The sequence below is a fragment of the Narcine bancroftii genome, chromosome 3, assembly GCF_036971445.1.
Source record: "Narcine bancroftii isolate sNarBan1 chromosome 3, sNarBan1.hap1, whole genome shotgun sequence".
NCBI classification, from domain to species: Eukaryota; Metazoa; Chordata; class Chondrichthyes; order Torpediniformes; family Narcinidae; genus Narcine; species Narcine bancroftii.
Genome location: NC_091471.1, coordinates 80,926,388 through 80,947,064, shown reverse-complemented (window position 1 = coordinate 80,947,064; position 20,677 = coordinate 80,926,388). Strand labels below are relative to the sequence as shown.

At 41.9% G+C, this 20,677-nt stretch overlaps 1 protein-coding gene across 4 annotated transcripts in view; it reads right to left on the bottom strand.

The window, feature by feature from the left end:
* Positions 1 to 20,677, bottom strand: part of mtrex (Mtr4 exosome RNA helicase) — a 159,368-nt gene that overhangs the window by 112,410 nt on the left and 26,281 nt on the right. For all 4 annotated transcript variants that reach the window (XM_069924359.1, XM_069924362.1, XM_069924360.1 and 1 more), the window contains 5 exons: positions 6,391 to 6,503; positions 5,835 to 6,009; positions 5,204 to 5,294; positions 3,979 to 4,103; positions 1,045 to 1,143 (listed from right to left, as the gene is read on the bottom strand). In XM_069924359.1, coding sequence (XP_069780460.1) covers positions 1,045 to 1,143; positions 3,979 to 4,103; positions 5,204 to 5,294; positions 5,835 to 6,009; positions 6,391 to 6,503 — 603 coding nt within the window. The remainder of the gene's footprint in view (positions 1 to 1,044; positions 1,144 to 3,978; positions 4,104 to 5,203; positions 5,295 to 5,834; positions 6,010 to 6,390; positions 6,504 to 20,677) is intronic.

Genomic DNA, 20,677 nt, shown 5'->3' with positions numbered 1-20,677 from the left:
ATGTCAACCTTCTACAAGAGCTATAATGAGAGCGTACTGGCCGGCTGCTTCACATTGTGGTACGGTTGCTGTAGATAAATGGATCAGAGGTCAATCCTTAGGACCATAACAATGGAGTCTCCTTCACTTGCCATCGATGAGATCTACCGGGATTGTCCTCTGAAGAGGGTGCGCAAAATCATTGAGGACCTCTTCCACCCAGCAAACAGCATCTTTCAGCTACTCCGGTTGGGAAAGAGATACAGAAGTATCAGAGCTAGCACCACCAGTCTGAGAAACAGCTTCTTCCCACATTCATTGAGAATGTTGAATGGCCAAAGGAACTTCTCAGACTAACCTTGTGAGACTCTCATGTTTACAATGAACAGCAGCCTGGTGTACAAGGCATCGTTCTCCAGGTGGGTCAGAATGGAGTGAAGGGACAGGCTATAGAATCATCAATGGAATGGTTTCTTTTATAGGCAAATTCAAATGGGTCCAGTCTCTCAGGGAGGTGGCTGACGCTTTCCATCACCAGATGCTCAAAGCATTTCACAATGGTGGTCAGTGCTATGGGGCAGAAGAAATTGAGGTCTGTTACTGAAACCCATGGGGACGATGGACTACTGCAGTGAGGTATTGATGGAACTCCATAAACCCCACAGAAAAAAAAACCAAGGGTGAAATTCCCATGTTCTTCTTCAAAATAAGTGTGGGGTCTTTTAACCTCACTTGAAACACCACATATGGCTTCAGTGTAAAACCACATCCCAAGAATTGCACCCTGACAGCACAGTTTCCCTTTGTACTCAGGTGTGTCAGTCACGTTTTCGGTATTCAATGTTCTACAAAGAAGCAGGTACCTTCTCAGTTGTTTACAGGACTGCCTGTAGCTTTACAAAGATAGGCGATGTCATGAAGGTGGCACTTGGATCCCCCCATCCCACACAGCTACAATTATCTAAGCTCGCCACTATTCTCATTCAATTTACACATTTTAAGCACTACATCAACAATCAACTTTTTTGAGAAATGCAGTGCTTTTCAATAATGAACTTCACTCACATTTTCATCAACAACCAAGTGCAATCCATCACCGCCTGCTGGAAAGATATAGTGCTGTAGAGGTGTTGGTCTGTAGTCTGTGTAGATTACATGACAAGGCTGAAATAAATCATACAAAAATAGATATTTCTTATTGTAGCACATACTTATGTTGCAAATTATTAAAGATACAAAAGTTATACTAATCCACTTCTCAAATTGCAAATATTAGTGAGGTAGAGACGGTTGAAGGATGTGGGAAAGGCTTGGCATAATGGGTAAACATCCAGACCCCTCAAGTTAAATGATGTTCATCCATTAAAATTATGCTTAAAAACATTAGCTAGATACATAAATAGACAAGGATAAAAGGAAATTAAAAAAAGTAAAACACAAAAATCTGCAGGCACTGTGGTGGAAGTAAAAACACAAAGCTGGAAAACTCAGCTGGTCAAACAGTGTCCTTTATAAAATAAAGGTAAAAAATACAAAACCGACACTTTGGTTTGAGCCGTTCATCAAGATATGGAAAAATGTTGGCACGCATCCGAACGAAAGAGTGGGGAGGGAGGGAGGGGGGAATCGCAAAGGTGATAGGTGGAGAAGGGAGGGAGGGGATAGGAGCGATCAAAAAGAAGGATAGCTAGGTGAAGGGAAGGAGAACAGGAAAGGGGGGAAGAGAAGAGCAGGTGAGCAGAAACCGAAATGTCGACGTTAATGCCATCTGGCTGGTGAATGCCCAGATGGAAAAATAAGGTGTTGTTCCTCCAATTTGTAGGTGGACTTGGTGGGACTGTGCATTAGGCCATGGACTGACACGCGAGTGTGGGAGTGTGACACAGAACTAAAATGGTTGGCTACTGGGAGGTCTCTGTCACTGGTGCAGACAGAGCGAAGGTACTCAGCGAAGCAATGTCCAATTTGTGTCCAGTCTCTCCGATGTAGAGAAGGCCACAGAGGGAGCACTGCATGCAGTAAACCAACCCTGTGGATACACAAGTGAAGTGTTACTTCAATTGAAAGGCCTGTTTTGGCCCCAGACCAAAGTGAAGGAGGAGGTGTGGGCACAAGTATGGCACCTCTTACAGCCACAGGGTAAAGTTAAAGGGATATGGGCCAAATACAGACAAATGGGACTCGCTCAGGAAGGCATCTTAATTAGCATAGATGAGCTGGGCTGAAGGACCTGCTGCTATTCTGCATATCTCTGACTCTAATCTACTATATGTGCTCAAAAGTTTTGATTTGTTATAGTTGAATGCATCATTTTAAAATTAAACGATAAAGCAAAAGAATATTGGTTTAACAGAATTAACTGCCATTCCGTACAGAATTCAGCGATGGCTTTTTTTTTTAAATCTTATTTATTAATACATTTTGAGAAAAAAAATCTTTTTGATTACTAGCAATCAAAAGAAAACAGCAAAAGTTGCTTTTGCAAATAAATTTAATGTACCTTTTGGAAAAATTCAAACTGTTTCACATTAAATTTAAATTTCTTTTGAAGCACAGGCAATTCTTTGAGAGGATGTCAGTCATAAAGTTCTACAGCAGTGGTTCTCAACCATTTTCTTCCCACTCACATACCACTTTAAGTAATCCCTATGCCATCGGTGCTCTGTGATTAATTAAGGGATTGCTTCAGGTGGGATGTGAGTGGGAAGGGAGGGTTGAGAACCACTGCTCTAGACCCAAATGTTACTGAAATATTTTGCTTGAGGAAAATTGTCATTAGCCCATTACCTTTGGAGTTATGAAACTGTGCACATAAACAAGTCAATTAGGGACGATTAAAACAGTCGGTTTCAAACTTTTTCTTTCCACCCACATACCACCTTAAGCAATCCTTTACTAATCACAGAGCACCTATGGCATAGGGAATACTTAAAGTGGCATATGAGTGGAAAGAAAAAGGTTGAGAACCACTGTTCTACAGCAATAAACAGGCCCTTAAGCCCAAGTTGTCCATACCAACAAAATTATTCTCACTTGCCTGCATTTGGCCCACATCTCTCTAAACTTTTTGAACATTCCCATTTCTACTACTTCCTCTAGTCGTGTCATCCATATACCCACCACCCTCTGTGAATAGGTATCCTTTAGGTCCCTTTTCAATCTTTCCCCTTAGATTTATGTTTTTAGATTCTTCAACCTTGGAAAACACCACAACTATTTACCTGCATGTTTGCCAGTCAAGATACGCAAGCTATGATGCTTCCACTATTTAATTTCAACCAAGGAAACAAACAGCCAAATAGTGTTCCTGGCTCTGCATCTACAGAATCCAGTCAATGAAAGCCAGTAATCTGTTGTCAATTGCACCTCAACACACACAAAACAACCTATACTTCCTTGAATCCCACTTTGATGATCAAATTATGCAGGCACCACTGCTAATCCACATCATCAATTTTGCTACCTTTAAAATTGATGTTCTTTTGCAAGGTAAATCAGCCTCTTAATCTGTAAATCTGCAATTTACGCAGTCAGTATTTGCAATCCCTAATTAAATCCTTCTCAAATTCATTCTGGATTGATTGGGCTCCAATTTAACACTTTGCCCCCACCCCGTTCTGAACTTCCCCAATAAACTTTTGATAGTTTTCTGTTTCAAATCTGCATCTCCCATGAAATTTCCAGCTACTACCTACATAAACAACTGTGCCTCTGCTTACCCTTTTAGTGTCTATTCATACCTCTAAGTGACTGATTACCCATGGTCAAACACTAATGTTCCATTACTCCAGATTTCACAGCCCAAGATGCAGCATGTATTCTCTTTACTGTCAGTCTCTTCCCTTCCAACAAATTCTGAGACACAAAGAGATAACCATCTAATACGCCTTTCCAAATGGGGCCTCCATATGACAGTATTTCAACAATATAACCTTTACAATACAATGAAGGAATTTTGCATTTTTTAAAATCAAAGAATATAAAATTATACTTAATTACCTGTTTGTGCAGATGGCAAATCCATTCAGCAAATTGGCGTGCATTGGGTATAGTTGCAGAAAGGAATACATAATGAACATTGTCTGGGAGAAGAATAATTGTTTCCTCCCATACAACACCTCGTTCTGAAAGTAAAATACAGTAAAATAAACTTTAGTTTTCCATGAAAACTATTAAATTCTTCTTGGTTTCATGTAGTCACAATGAGAACATTCACCATTGGAAAATATCGCATCAGTCCAGAAATTTCCACTTAAGAACCAGACAAAGTCAGCTACACTGCAATACCATATTTTTAAACCATTTCATTTTTTCCTGTTACTTTCATATCACCCTCAGCAGATAAGCAGTAAAATGTCCATTATCCAGAATTCAAGCAACCAGCAAATAAAAATCATGGAAAATAAATAATGTATATATTTGTGTAATTATCAATACTGTGTAATAGTCAACCCCAAACCCTTTTTTGATTCAAAAATCGTGTGTTTTCATATGAACTGTGTTATAGTTAACCCTTCTTTTTTTTAGGCCCCGACCATCCACCCATCCGAGCTCCTGACGCTATGACCACCTACCCACCTAAGCTCCCGACTTCCCAACAGAGGATCCTCATCCCAGCCGACCACCAAAGTTCCAGACACTACAAATCCCTGCCCCAGCTGCCCCCCACCAGAGCTCCTGAAGCCCCGGCCACCCAACCATCCAAGTTCCCAATGCCTCGACCACAATCCTCACCCTAGCCACTCACTCACTGGAGCTCCCAACCACCTCCCATCCATCCAAGTTCCCAATGTCCCGAACACAGACTCACCAACTGGCCCTGGCCATTCAAGCACCTGATGCCTTGAAGAACGCAGGTACTTACCGCGGTCAAATGTACGACCCGTGTAAAAGTTGACCTCCCCCAAATATGACCCAAAAATTTAGTCCAAAAAATTTTGTGATTTCGCAAGTATATACAGTAGGTAAAAATACGAAAATTTAAAATTAGCACCACCTGGTGGTCAGTTCACCAATCCACACAACACGCAATCTCAAGCCACCACACATTTTTGTTTCTTTTATTAAAAACACTACAAAAATGTCTAAGTACAGCTCAAGATGGAACTTTTTCAATTTTATTGTCTTGTTGGCATTTGTATCTAGTTATTGCAAGCACCATACAGAGATGCAGAGGATATACATGTATATAGCATAGGAAAAGTACTATCAAATGTTTACTTACCGGCATCTCTCATATAATGGATTTCATCAAAGATAACCCAGGCTACTTCTCTCATAACCTCTGATCCTCTATACAGCATACTTCTTAAAATCTGCCCAAAAATATAAAGCCAGCCTTAAGATACATTAAACTGAAAAACTGTTTAAGAACATTTTAACTGCTGGGGTGTGTGACCACATTTACTGTCTTTGTTAACAACTTCTAATTGTCCCCATAAACCCACTAGACTTGACAACTCATCCTTTATCCAGCAGAGGCCTTGCCCACTTACAGATATTCCCTTTACCTATCCATCTCTTCCTTCACCATCTCTGCACCTTGAAACATTCCTCCCTCTATCAGCACAGAGAAAGGCCTTTCAACCTGAATCATTAACTGCTGTTTTTTTTAGCATTTCTATTTTTCTCTTTTTTGATATTTTTGTTCGTGAATGTCCCATTTCCACAATGAAGAGTGTGCTGCTTAAGAGCTGTTTAATTAACTGAGATGATTATTCAAAAATTTGCTAAAAACTTTCAGATAGATATAAACATAATGAATAATTTTTACTATTCTCAAATTCTGACCATTATGTTTCTAAAGCAAGTGTCAAGGGAACATGGATAAATATCAATATATAGAAAAACTTTACCTCAGTTGTCATAACTAAGCAGGAAGCTGTTGGATTGATAGTGACATCACCAGTCATTAATCCCACATCCTGGAACTCCTCATACATTTCACGATACTTCTGATTGCTCAATGCTTTGATGGGACTGGTAAAGATAACTCTTTGCTTCTCACGTAAAGCAAGGGCTATTGCATACCTACAGGATAAGAATATTTCTATCCAATGTTATTTTTAAGGCATGTAAATAGGAGTTCCTGCTTTATTTCATACTAACTGCATTAAAAGAAATAAAGCCAACAAATATAGAAAAAAAAATTAATATTAGAAACCTGAAATAAACTGATTGCAAAGGCTAGTGATCCAACTACATTTCTTAATTTTAAGAGGGTGCCCATCAATCCTGGTAACTTCAGGATGTATACTTTTAGTTCAGACGTCGTTTAAAAGAAAAGAGATTTTAACATAAGGGTATTAAAACATCCCCACACAGTTCTTACACATTTACTGAAAGGAAAATGCATGAAAATAATTTCTCATTTGACCAGCACCAAGATTCAGACAATTGATGACTACTTACTCAGCACAAACTGTTTTGCCAGCTGATGTATGTGCAGACACCAATACAGATTGATTGTTGTCAAGACAAGCAATGGCCTCTCTCTGAAAAGCATCCAGGATAAAAGGGTATTCCTGTAATTGGAAAAAAAAGAATAATGATCACTGGCTGATTTTGCATACATTTCAAGTAAGATTTCTAGTACAAGCTGTCTAGCTAATTGATAGAGTGACAGAAAGTAAACATTGAATGGCTGGCCAGTAAAATCAGAGATAAGAATAATTAACTTCTCCAAGATATGATGAAGGTTTGGAATTCTCTTTCCAAGTGTACTGTGCATATTTAAGGAAGAACACATATAACATACAACCATATAACAATATAACAATTACAGCATGGAAACAGGCTATCTTGGCCCCTCTAGTCCGTACTGATTTAAGTGATCTTCTCTAGTCCCACTTACCTACACCCTGCCCATAATCCTCCAATCCCCTCTCATCCATGCACCTATCCAACTTTTTCTTAAATGACAAAATTGGCCTTGCTACAACCTCTTCTGGAAGGTCATTCCACTCAGCCACCGCTCTCTGAGTGAAGAGGTTCCCTCTCATGTTACTTCTAAACTTTTGCCCCCTAACCCTAACTCATGACCCCTCATTCCAATCTCACCTACCCTCAAGGGGAAGAGCCTATTCACATCTACTCTATCAATCCCCCTCATAATTTTAAATACCGCTATCAAATACCCCCCCTCAATCTTCTATGCTCCAATGAATAAAGACCCACTCTAATCAATCTTTCTTTGTATTCTAGATACTGAAATCAAGGCAACATTTTAGTTAATCTTCTCTGCATCTTCTATACCTTATTGATATCCTTCCTATAATTTGGGAACTAGAACTGCATACAGTATTGGGAACTAGAACTGCACACAGTATTCCAAATTTGGCCTCACCAATGCCTTGAATAGTCTCAACACCACTTCCCAATTCCTATATTCTATGCTTTGATTAATAAAGACCAGCATACCAAAAGCCTTCTTTACCATCCTATCCACATGAAATTCCACTTTCAAAGAACGATGAACCATTATTCCAAGATCTCTCTGTTCCTCTACATTCCTCAATCCCCTCCCCTTCACTGCATATGTCCTGTTTTGATTATTCTTCCCAAAATGAAGCACTCCACACTTATCTACATTAAACTCCATCTGCCATCTTTCAGCCCACTCTTCTAAGCAGTCCAAATATTTCTGCAGAGTCTGAAAACCATCTTCACTATCCACAACTCCCCCAATTTTTGTATTGTCCGCATATTTACCATTCCATCATCCAAATCACTAATGTAAATGACAAACAACAAGGGACCCAAGACCGATCCTTGAAGCACACCGCTCGTCACTGGCCTCCATCCTGACAGACAGTTATCCACCATGACTCTCTGGCATCTATCTTCTACCCACCGTTGAACCCATCTGACTACCTCAACATTAATACCTCACACCTGAGCCTTCCTTACCAACCTTCCAAGTGGAACCTTATCAAAGGCCTTACTGAAATCTATATAGAGTACTGCTCTACCCTCATCAACCTTCCTAGTCACCTCCTAAAAAAATTCAACGATTTGTCAAACATGACCTTCCCCTCACAAACCCATGTTGGGTGTCCCTGATCAGTCCTTGCCTCTCTAGATACTTATACATGTTATCTCTAAGAATACTTTCCATTAGTTTACCGACCACCTACGTCAAACTGACTGGCCTATAATTGCTGGGCCTACAGCTGGAGCCCTTTTTAAACTGAGGAACCACATTTGCGATATACCAATCCTGCGGCACCATGCCCCCCTCTAGTAACTTTTGAAAAATCACTGACAGAACCTCCACTATTTCCTCCCTGACTTCCCTCAAGGTCCTGGGGAAAATCCCGTCTGGACCTGAAGTCTTATCCCCCTTTATATGCCTCAAAAGTTCTAACATCCCCTCTTTCCTAATCCCTACATTTTCCATAATCACTCCTTATGCTTCTCTTATCCTACACGATTCCATATCCTTTTCCCTAGTGAATACCGAAGATAAGAACTCGTTCAATATCTCCCCCATCTCATTCAGCTCTGCACACAGTTGTCCGCTCTGATTCTCTAAGGGACCAATTTTATCCTTCACTCTCCTTTTGATATTTACATATTTGTAAAAATCCTTTGGATTTACTTTCACTCTGTTCACTATAGCCACCTCGTACCTTCTTTTCACTTTCCTGATTTCTTTCTTAAGCTTCCTTTTGCAATCCATGTATTTTCCAAGCATCTCATTTATACCTTGTTTCTTATATTTAATGTAGGCCTCCCTTTTAATTCAAACCAACTTTTGAATCTCCCTTGAAAACCATGGCTCTCTCGAACTTTTGGCTCTGCTTAAAACAAATCAGCCCAAACCACTCCTTGCAAATCCCTTCTCATTTCTTCAAATCTGGCTTTCCCCCACTCCTATCCATTTCCATAATTATATTAAAGCTAATGGTACCATGATCACTGGATCTGAAGTGCTCCCCAACACACACCTCATTCACTTGCCCTATCTCATTCCCTAACAATAGATCCAACACTGCCCCTTCTCTCGTGGTTACCTCAACATTTTGCTGCAAAAACTATCCTGCACATATTTTACAAATTCTAATCCATCCAGCCCGTTCACAGAATGTGTTTCCCAGTCTATATTAGGAAAATTAAAATCCCCCACTAGCACAACCCTGTGTTTATTACAAATCTCTGTTATTTTCTTACACATTTGCTCCTCTATTTCTCGCTCCCCACTAGGTGGTCTATAATACACCCCTTCTTTTCCAATTTTTTAATTTCACCCATACCGTCTCCCTTGACAAGCTCACCATTCTAGCTCGCATCATCACTGCTGTAATATTTTCTCTGACAAGCAAAGCCACTCCACCCCCACTTACCCCTCCAATTCTTCCACACCTAAAACAGTGAAATCCCAGAACATTTAGCTGTCAGTCTCAACCCTCCTGTAACCACGTATCACTAATCGCCACCATGTCATACAGCCAAGTGTCTATCCACACCTTCAGCTCATCCACCTTCCTTACAATACAATGCATTAAAGTAAATGCATTTCAGAGATTTCCCACATCTTTCCCTCTGTTTGTTCCTATCTTTATGGTCAACTCTATTATTTATTACCCTCATCCCCCTTCCATCACTTCATCAATCATTTTCCTTCTCAGTCACCTGTCTTTCCACACCCAAACTTTGTCTACAAGCCTTCTCTATTTGCGGACAAACCACCCCTTTGCTGTTCTCCTTTATATGGACCCCTACCCCCAACCATACTAGTTTAAAGCCTCCTTAGTAGCCGTAGCAAATGCTCCCACCAGGATCCTGGCCCCTCTGGGATTCAGATGCAACGCATCTGTTCGGTACAGGTCCCACCTCCCCCAAAAAAGGTCCGAGTGATCCAAGAACTCAAATCCCTGCCCCTTACTCCACCCCTTTAGCCACACATTCATCCTCCATTATTCTTGCAGGCACAAGGAGCAAAATTGCCTTTTCCTGCTCGTCTCCCATGTTCTTTTTTTCAGCCTTATTTGTGATGGACTTCACTAAAAGAAATCCCCAAATTTGTCAAACTTCTGCAATAGATCTCTGAACCTGAAGCACAAAACAAATTACACTTCAAATTTTCCCTTGCTTTAAGGTAACAATGTACTTGCAACATGTATGCCAAAAAAAAATTAGCCATACCACATATCAGCTGATAGCCATGGGGACTTTCAGCTTTATTCTTTCTGCAGGCCTAGGAGGAGGTCCTGTTTAAATTGATCTTATTTTTGGCACAAAGTCAATTAGTAAAAGTTATTTTAAAATTATTAATAAATTAATGATTGTTCACTAATGTTCTAGCAAATAGCACAAGAGACTGCAGATGCTGGAGGAACTTAACAGGTCAGGCATTGAAAAAAATGGGCAGATGAAATCCTGCTTCATGGCTGAGATAGAAGAGGTCAGACTGGTAGTGCGAAACAGGAGGGGAGGAATCGGTGGGTAATATGTGGAAGAAGGAGCAGTGAAGAACGAGACAATTGGAACCAGGTGGGGTGAAGTTGGGAGACCGTGATAGGTGGAAGCAAAGGGAAAGGGTGGGGGCAGCAAATAATGGTGAGATTCTATTTTTTTTTAAATCTGTTAATTTAAGATTATGAACCAACAGTAGTCAAGGTATGGATGAAGAATTTTTGACACATCATTCTGGACTTGTCAGAACTAACCTACATTATGACCATTCTAAAGTATCTAAACCAATATTTTATTATCCAATTTTCTTATGTAATATTTGTATTAAACTCTGCTGCACTTGGCACTGAGATTTTGCATTTAGAAATGAGCAAATGAGTAGGAAACTTGGAGATTAATTTCAAACCCAGTGCATTTTTGCAGTCCAAAGTGTAAGCTCCTGACCAATTCTTATTTGATCAAGTTTGAATTTCATCACATTCAATTATTAGTTAAAAGCCTGAGTGGTGTCCAGGCTCTTCTGGTGATATGGCAGCCAAAAATATAAGTGTAAAATTAAATGACGTATTTCAAATTATCGGAGCTGCCAAAGAAAACTGCTTTCCCCATCATTATAAACAAGCAATGTGACAAAAAACATTGTAGCAACCATGAGAAAAAAAAAGAAAAGTTATTTTAAAGGACTTTGAAAATAAATGCGAGAAATAATTAGTACAATTTGGATGAGAACACAGGTGGCTTAATTAGTGGTGTTGTGGACAATGAAGCTTATCTATCGTTACAACTGGATCTAAATCAACTGGGAATGTGGTCAAAGTAACAGCAGATGGAATTTAATGATGCTCATTTGAAAGTTAGAGCCAACTTGAGGACAGGTATCAGGGATGCTAAAGCGGCCTATAGGAGGAGGATTGAGGACTACTTCAACGATAATGAACCTAATCTCAATCAGATATTAAATAAAATAACAGTAACAACAATTCATGCAATCTGGACATGTGAGAGAGTAGAAAAATTTTGGGATGATCTCAATCAGATATTAAATAAAATAACAGAAAACAATATACCAAAGAATCCAGAGATCTTTCTCCTAAGTAACATAAAAAACAAAGAATTTGGAATTGATTTGGAGGATGCACAAAAAAGATTTGTTAAGATAGTCCTAGCCGTAGCAAAAAAATGTATTATGTCAACCTGGAAATTGGAAGATAATTTGAAAATACAACAATGGTATATAGAAATGAATAAATGTATTCCATTAGAAAAAAATAACATATAGTTTAAGAAATAATATAGAAATATTCGAAAAAGTATGGGAGCCTTACATTAAATACAATAGCGAAAACCTACCGGGAACAAACATTACCTAAGTTGATGGAAGGAGAAGGAAAGAAAAGAATGGACTCAGTAGAATTTCTGGTGTATTTTTGTTGAATTACAACATTGTCTGACTGGCTTAATGCAACCTAGATTGTATACCTAAAATGGATGAGAGGGGGGAGTGGGGGGGTGGCTTGGGAGGAGGGAGGGGGGGGGAGAAAAAGTCACTGTATATGTGTGAAAAAGTGTATATCATGGCTAATGTGATTTATGGTGTGAAAAATAAAAAAATTAATTAAAAAAAAAACGATAATGAACCATGGCAAATGTGGCAGGGCATCCAGCACTTCACCAATTATAAAAACAACAAAGGTATGACTGTTGATGCTATGCTGGCCGAGGATCTCAATCGTTTCTTCGCTCGATCTGAGGTGGAAGTGGAAGAGAAGGACACAATACACTCACTGACCCCTAACGGTCATGTCCTCACTATGCATGAACATGAGGTAAGACACAGTAAATGAATATATATATATATATATATATATATATATATATTCATTTATATATATATTCACATATATATATATATATATTCATATATATATATATATATATATATATATATATCAAACCAATTTAAATTAAGCAGGTCAACTAGGCAGGGATGTCCACTATCTCCCTCACTGTTCGCGTTAGCTATAGAACCCTTGGCAGAACTGATAAGAACAGAAAATAAAATAAGAGGGATAAAATTAAAAGAGAAGGAATATAAAATCAGTCTATTTGCAGATGACGTCATAGTATACTTAACAGAACCAGAATTATCAATAAAAGAATTACATAAGAAATTGAAGGAATATGGAGAAGTATCGGGGTACAAGATCAAAACAAATAAAAGTGAAGCGATGCCAATGAATAATGCAGATTTCACAAAGTTTAAGAAAGAATCACCATTTAAATGGCAAACACAAGTAATCCGATACCAAGGTATACAACTAGATAATAATCTAGGCCATCTATACAAATTAAATTATCAGCCATTAATGAAGAAACTTCAAGATGACTTAGAACATTGGAAAGATTTACCATTAACATTCAGAGGAATATCTTCCCAAGGATACAATACCTATTTCAATCATTACCAATTCACCTAACAGAGAAATTTTTCAAGGAACTAAAGAAAATAATAAGGAAATCCTTATGGATAGGGAGGAAACAGAGGATAACGCTAGATAAATTAACAGAATGGTACAAACAAGGGGGCTTACATCTACCAAACTTTAATTATTATAGAGCAGCACAATTAAGATACCTATCAGATTTTTATCAAACAAGGGAAAAACCAGATTGGACCAGATTAGAGCTCGATAAAATAGGGGAGAAGGTACCTGAACATATACTATATAAGTGGGATGAAAAGCTGGAGCAAAATAGGAATTCACCAGTACTGCACAATCTGCTCAACATTTGGAAGAAGATTCACGTAGAAAGGAAAGAAACAAATTACCAACTACCAAAATTATTATTGACGCAAAAATCAACTAATCCTTTTCACAATAGATAACCTTTCCTTTAGAGAATGGGAGAGAAAAGGGATCAAAAGAATACAAAATTGTTTTTTGGGAAATAAATTATTATCTTTTAATCAAATGAAGGACAAATATGGTATAACTCATGGTACAATGTTTGCATACCACCAACTGAAAACCTACTTGAAGGACAAATTGGGAAGCAAACTGAGGTTACCAGAAGGAAGAAATTTTGAATATGTGATTACAGATACAATGATAATTAAAAGATTTATAACAAACATGTACATCTAACTGCAAGAGAAAGAGAACGAGGAAATAAGCAGTAAACCCAAATAAAAGTGGGAACAAGATCTAAACATAAAGATAAAAGAATGAAACATGGGAAAAGCTATGCTCCGGAACTATGAGAAACACAATAAACACGAGGTTATGCATGATACAATATAATTGGTTACACAGGCTATACACCACGCCCCAAAAGTTAAATAAATGGGACCCAACAGTATCAGATAGATGTTTTCGCTGTAAGAAGGAAACAGGAACAACAGTACATGCAATCTGGGCATGTGAGAAAGTGGAAAAGTTTTGGGAAGATCTAAATCAGGTATTAAATAAAATCACAAAAAGCAACATACCAAAAAATCCAGAGATCTTTCTTCTAAGTAATATAAGAAGTAAAGAACTTGGCCTCGATTTGGATGGAGCACAAAAAAGATTTATTATGACAGCCTTAGCTGTAGCAAAAAAATGTATAATGTCAACCTGTAAATCAGAAGAGAGCCTGAGAATACAGCAATGGAACATAGAAATGAATAAATGTATTCCATTGGAGAAAAATAACATATAATTTAAGAAATAACATCACAGTATTCGAACAAATTTGGGAACCGTACATGGAACACAACAGAGAAGTCCTACTGCGGACCTCCACCCCCTAAAATGACAGAATGAGAAGATGAAATGAACTGACCTAGTGTGTAAAGGTAGATGACACAATTTTCTTGTTTATTTTCATTGTGTGATGACATTGTTTAATGGGTTTAATATATCAGATATGTTGAACGTTTAGTGGGAGGGGAGGGGGTGGGAAGGAGGGAGGGGGGAAAAGGGGAGAAAATGACACTGTGTATATTCAAGAGGGAAATGTTTGTGTGTATTTTGGTCAATATGGTTCATAGTGTGAAAAATAAAAAAAAAATAAAAAAAACATGAGGTGATACTGGTGCTTAGAGTGGTGAATACAAGGAAAGCCTCTGGCCCCAATATATGTCAGGCAGGGTGCTGAAGGAATGTGTGAACATCTTTCTGAGGTCTTCAAGAAGATTTTCAATAGATCCCTATCAAAATCTATCATCCCACTTTGTCGAAAGTCTGCTACAATCATCTCACTCCTTAAAAAGGTTACCAAGGGCCTCAACAATTACCGTCCAGTTGCTTTAACACTAGTTGTCATGAAGTGCTTCGAGAGGCTTGTTTGGCAGCACATTAAAGCCAGTCTCCCACCTACCTTCATTCCATACCAGTTTGCTTACAAGGTTAATAGGTCTATTGCCACTGTTCTTCACTTAGCATTAACTCCCTGAGAACAGGGATGCTATGTGAGATTGTTTTTTTAAGGACTTTAGTTCTGCTTTTAATTCTGTTATTGTAGGCAGACTGGTTGTCAAACTTGTTGACTTAGGATTTTTCAGATCTATTTGTCTAATGATCAATGACTTTTTAACGAATCATTCCCTGACTGTAAAAATAAGCACTCATTGTTCACCTACTCTCACACTTAGCACTAGCTCCCTGCAGGGCTATGTTGAGCCCAATGTTGTATTTTCTTTATATCTATGACTGTGTCTCCATGTATTCCTCTAAAAGCATCATTAAATTTGTGGATGACTCAAGTGTGGTTGGGCTTATTTCAAGGGGTGACGAATCAGCCTATAGGAACGAAGTCCACAGATTGTCAATGTGGTGTTTGGAAAACAAACTGGTATTGAATTCCTTGAAGATGAAAGAGCACGAAATGAATTTCAGGAGGAAGAGTATGGCCCCAGCTCCATGGTATATTATTGGGGTCTGTGTGGAAAGGATCACGACTTTCAAGTTTTTGGGAACATATATGGCTGAGGATCTTTCTTGGACTATTAATACTACCGTTTTAGTCAAGAAGGCACATCAACATCTCCATTTCCTGAGAATCCTTTGGAAAATCAGTCTTCAGGAGAAGTTCTTAGCGTCCTTCAATCACTGCTCTATTCAAAGCATGCTGACTTACTGCATTCCTGGTAGTTTGCCAGCTGTACAGCATTAGATAAGGATTATCAATGGCCCAGATTATTGGATGCTCCTTGTCCTCTTTGGAGGATTTATTTTGATCTCGCTGTATAGGGAAGGCAGCCAATATCCTTAAGGATATTCACCTGGGCCATCATTTATTTGAGTGTAAAAGACAGGCTTTACTGGTTTGAATTCCCCCCATGTGCTTGCTGGCCCGCTCACTTCCAGTGACATACCTCCCGACTTCCAGAAGTGGCATCATCGTGTGGCAGTGTCACTTTCCAGCCGACTGGCCGCTAAACGAAAGTGAAGGGTTCCCTTAGCCTGCACGTGGCACTAGGCATGGACTTCTTCTCGGAAATGAAGGGGAGCCCGCACCATCTTGGACCAGCCACATGTTGCGGCGATTTGGCCTGTTTGCTCGGCCCACTACACTATCTCTCCCCCCCCCCCCCCCCAAAAGAATCGCCACCGCTCTGTGAGTGGTCTGAATTACAGTCTCTGGGCGCGGTCCACCTCTGTGCTTGACCCGGGGGTCTGGAGCCAGCAGGTCAGAGTCCAGGTGTGCTATTTTGAGGCGGTCGACTGTGAATATGTCCTGTCGGCCACCGATTCCAATGTGAACACCCCACCGTCTCTCTGCAGTACCTTGAAGGGGCCTTTGTATGGGCACTGAAGGGGGTCTCTTGCTGTCCTCTGTGGATTGCAGATCTGCTGGAATGTGGCTGGGTGGCGAGCCGTGTCTGGCCAGTGGTGGGGGTGGGGGGGGGGTCATTCACCCGCTTGGTCTCAAAGCCTGTGCAGAACTTCTAACGTGCTGGTCTGCGGGTTGGGGATGTTGAAATCCAGGTCACCTGGGATGGTAAGTGGTGCACCGTACACTATCTCTGCAGACAATGCTGGTAGGTCCTCCTTCAGTGCCGTGCAGATTCCAAGCAGCACTCATGGGAGCTCATCCATCCAGTTCGGCCCAGACGGCCGGGCTTTCAACATGGCCTTCAGGTGGCAGTGGAACCGTTCCACCAGTCCGTTTGCTTGGGGATGGTAGGCTGTCATATGGTGGACCTGGCTGGTGCAGAATTTTTCCAGGTTGAACCAGAAGGAGGAGATGAACTGCTCCCCTCGATGTGATGTGGGTCAGGACTCTGAAACGCGTGACCCAGGTGATGAGGAAAGCCCGGGTCACATCTCTGTGTCACACGCAGCCATGGGTATCGCCTCTGGCCAGCGGGTGAACCTGTCGATGGTCGTGAACAGGTACCTCATACCCTGGTTCACTGGGAAGGAGCTGACGATGTCAACGTAGACATGATCGAACCTGCATTGTGCCGGCTCTAAAGTCTGTAGGGGGGGCTTTGGTGCATCAGTGCACCTTGGTGTGCAGGAACTGTAAGCAGGTTCGAGCCCACAGGGTAATGTCTCGGCAGAGCCCAGGCCACACAAACTTGTCCGAGAGCAGGTGGACCATGGACCTTATGGAGGGATGCAATAAACCATGTATCTGGTCAAAAACCTGCTGTCGCCAGGACACGGGTAGGATCAGCCTTGGGGATCCAGTGGAGATGTCACACAGCAGGGTCGGTTCTCCAGGTGAGGGGTAGATATCTCTGACCTTCAGGCTTGTGATGGCCATCCAGTATGCTTGGACGTCTGCATTCTCCCTCTGGTCCTTTGTGATCTGGGCGATATTGAGCCCTCCCAAGGTTTCAGCGACCATGGGCCTGGATAGCACGTCGGCTACTATGTTGGCTTTGCCGGCGACATTGCGGATGTCCATGAATTCCGATACGTAGCAGAGATGTCATTGTTGTTTTGCCGACCATGGGTCCAAGACCTGGCCGAACGCTTAGGTCAATGGTTTGTGGTCTGTGTTGATGGTGAACAATTTCCCCTCTAGCACGTAGCGAAAGTGCCATATCGCCAGGTACAAGCCCAGCAATTTACAGTCAAACGTGCTGTATTTGAGCTCTAGTGTTTGGAGGTGCTTACTGAAGGTGGTGAGGAGTCACCAGTGTTCGTCAACCTATTGCTCTAGCACCGCGCCCACTGCTCTGTCTGAAGCGTCTGATGATAGCTGGGGGGAGGAAGGATCCGGGTGTGCCATTGCTGTGGCCTTTGCCAGTGCTGCCTTGATGGCGTGGAAAGCCTCCGTGGGCTCTGGCGTCCACTGCAGCATCTTATCACTGAGTTTGATGATGCCGAACAGGGGCTGCATGAGAGTGGCCGCTCCTGGGAGGAAACGGTGGTAGAACTCCTGTAGCCTTTTGGTTATGTTCAGCCTGGAGAAGTTCTGTTTGGCCTCCACCTTGTCGGGTAGCAGCAGCGTGGCACCCTCTGGGGTGATGTGGTGCCCCTGGAAGTCTATAGTTTGCAGGCCAAACTGGCACTTGGCTGAGTTCACTGTGAGCCTGAACTGCTGCAATCTGTCGAACAGACAGATGAGGTACATCCCCATGGGTGCTGGTGTCTAGGTTGGCGATGAGGATGTCATCTAGATAAACAAAAATGAAGATGACGTTCCTGCTGACCATGTCCATTAGCTGCTGGAATGTCTGGGCCACCTTCTTGAGTCCGAAAGGCATTCTTAGGAATTCAAAGAGGCGAAAATTTGTGATGATGGTCATCTTTTGGACATCGCTGGGGTGTACTGGGATTTAGTGGTACCCCTTCATAAGGTCCACCTTGGAGAATGCCCTGCAGCCCTGTATTCTCATGGCAAAATCCTGAACATGTGGGATGGAGTACCTGTCCGGGACCATCACCTCACTTAGACGTCAGGAGTCACTGCACGGACGCTAACCGCTGGAGCTCTTCTGTACCATGTGGAGCTGGGAGGCCCACGGGCTGTTGGAAGACGGATGATCCCAAACTCCTTCATGGTGGCAAACTCGGCCTTGGCTTGTTGGAGCTTGTCTGGCAGGTGATGCCGGGCTCATGCGTACACCGGGAGACCAGCAGTCTTTAAGTAGTGCTCCACACCATGTGGCATGTTGGAGTCGTGGAAGTTCGGTGCCAATTGAGCCGGGTATTTGGCCAGTAGGGAGGCATACTTGTCTTGGTCCAGGGCGTGGATTCCCAGTGGCAGGAAAGAGTGTCTCCGTAGGGTGAGGGGGAAAGACTGGAAAATTGTGGCATTTACTAACCGGCATCTTGTCATGTCCACCAGCAGTTTATGAGCCCGGAGGAAATCTGCTCCGAGAAGTGCCTGTCCCACAGTCGTGATGGTGCACTCCCCACTGAAAAAAAGCATCTGTGACGTGGATGGTGACCAGGCGGGTGCTATAGCTGGGAATGGAGGATCCATTGCCACTTGGAGGGGAAAACCCTTGCTGTTATTTCTCGCCTAAAAGTGCATGGGCAGGATAAAGCTAATCTCCGTGCCTGTCTCCATGTCTTCAAGGAAATTCCTCTTGGTTCTCTAATTTCTGAGGTAGAGTAGGCCTTTTTATGTCCCAACCACCGAGGCCACTATCGGCAGCCAGCCTGTGCCCGTTTCCCGTTGCCATGTTGGTTCTGGCAGTGAGGTACGAGCATGGGGGGGGGGGGGGGGTGCACCACCGGGCATTCTTGCCCCATCGGTGGTGGTAGAAACAGTTCTCGTTGTTCTGCTCCATGTGCCCTTCACGTTGCCGCTGAGCCGCAGGTCCCATTGGTGACTCCGGTGGGATGGATGGGGTGGCAGTGCCAATTGCGTAGACTGGTTGCATATGGTGGGAACTCTGCTGTGGAGTGCAGAAAAGCCTGTCTGCTTCCTTGGCTATGAGGTGTGTGTGGTGAATGTCTGCCAAGCTGCCTGTCTCCCCTCTGGCGAGCCTTGCTGTACTAACATTGGCTGTGCATTATCTCTACTGTTAAGGACACTCCCCTTGGATATAATTGTATATGCATCAATTGTCTTTCATTATTGTACCATGAGTTTCTGCTAATAAAAGCCACGAATATTGTTTGACCACATCATCTTTGTCTACTTCATAAACTGACACTTCAGTGTGGGACACTGAAATCCATCTCCAAAACTGCTGAGGATACGTGCATTTGGTAGTTTCGAGAGGAATAGGGCCTCGAGCAGGAAACAGTCTGTATGCCCATCTGCCAGGGCTACCATCTCATGAATTAGCTCAGTGGGGTTTCTGTCACCCAGGCCCCACATGTTGAGGATTCTGATGGCACACTCATGCCAGCTGAACTCTAGGGTGTCCAGGAGGAAATGTCAGAACTGCTTGTTCTTGTGCACTATTGGTGGTTTTCTATGAAGGAGCTTATTTTGGCAGATGTGGTGGCGTCCAGGACACTGACAACATGCCAGAACTTGGTGTCCTATAAAACGATTCTCTGATGTGGAACTGGGACTCAGCCAGCTGCAACCCTGAAAGGCAGGAGATGTACACCCACCGCGTTGGTCGCAGGCACTACGACTGTGGATTCTGCCCATTGATATATTTTCTTGTTATCGATGCTGGTTCCAAAACATTGGAATAGTCGGGGTTACAACTGTATCATCTGCTGCGGCAGAGCTACCAAATAAAGAGACATCTAAAAAGGTGAGTGTAAAACAAAGACTGGCTTTACCAGTTTGAATTCCCCGACTGTGCTCGCTGGCCCACCCATTTCCAGTGACATTCCCCCCGACTTGCATCATCGCATCGCGGTGTCACTCTCCATCCGCCTGGCCGATACGCATGTGGCACTAGGCGCAGGCTCCTTCTTAGCAGTGAAGGGGAGCCTGCGCTATCTTGAACCGGCCATGTGTTGCGGCGATTCAGCCCGTTTGCTCACACGGTCGCTCGGCCCACGACAAGTGGTCAATTAAATCACAGATGAACAGACTCAAGAACGGTTTCTAAACCAGAACATTCTGAAAATTAAACTCCACCAATTACTGTATTTTTGTATTGTTTTTATGCTACTATTTTTTTGTTCTTGTTTTTAGTTTTTTTTTTATATGCTCTTGTATGTTGTATTCATGAGTACTCCGGGTAGCATTTTTTAATTTCATTGTGCTTTCTTTTGCAACGACAATAAAGTACTTACATTAAAAATGGCAGGATATACACAGTGATTGGCAGGGTATGGAGAATGTTATACAACAGGGTGTAAGAAAATAGTTCCCTGAAAGTGGCAATATACAGACAGGAAAATGAAGAGGACCTACAGTGCAT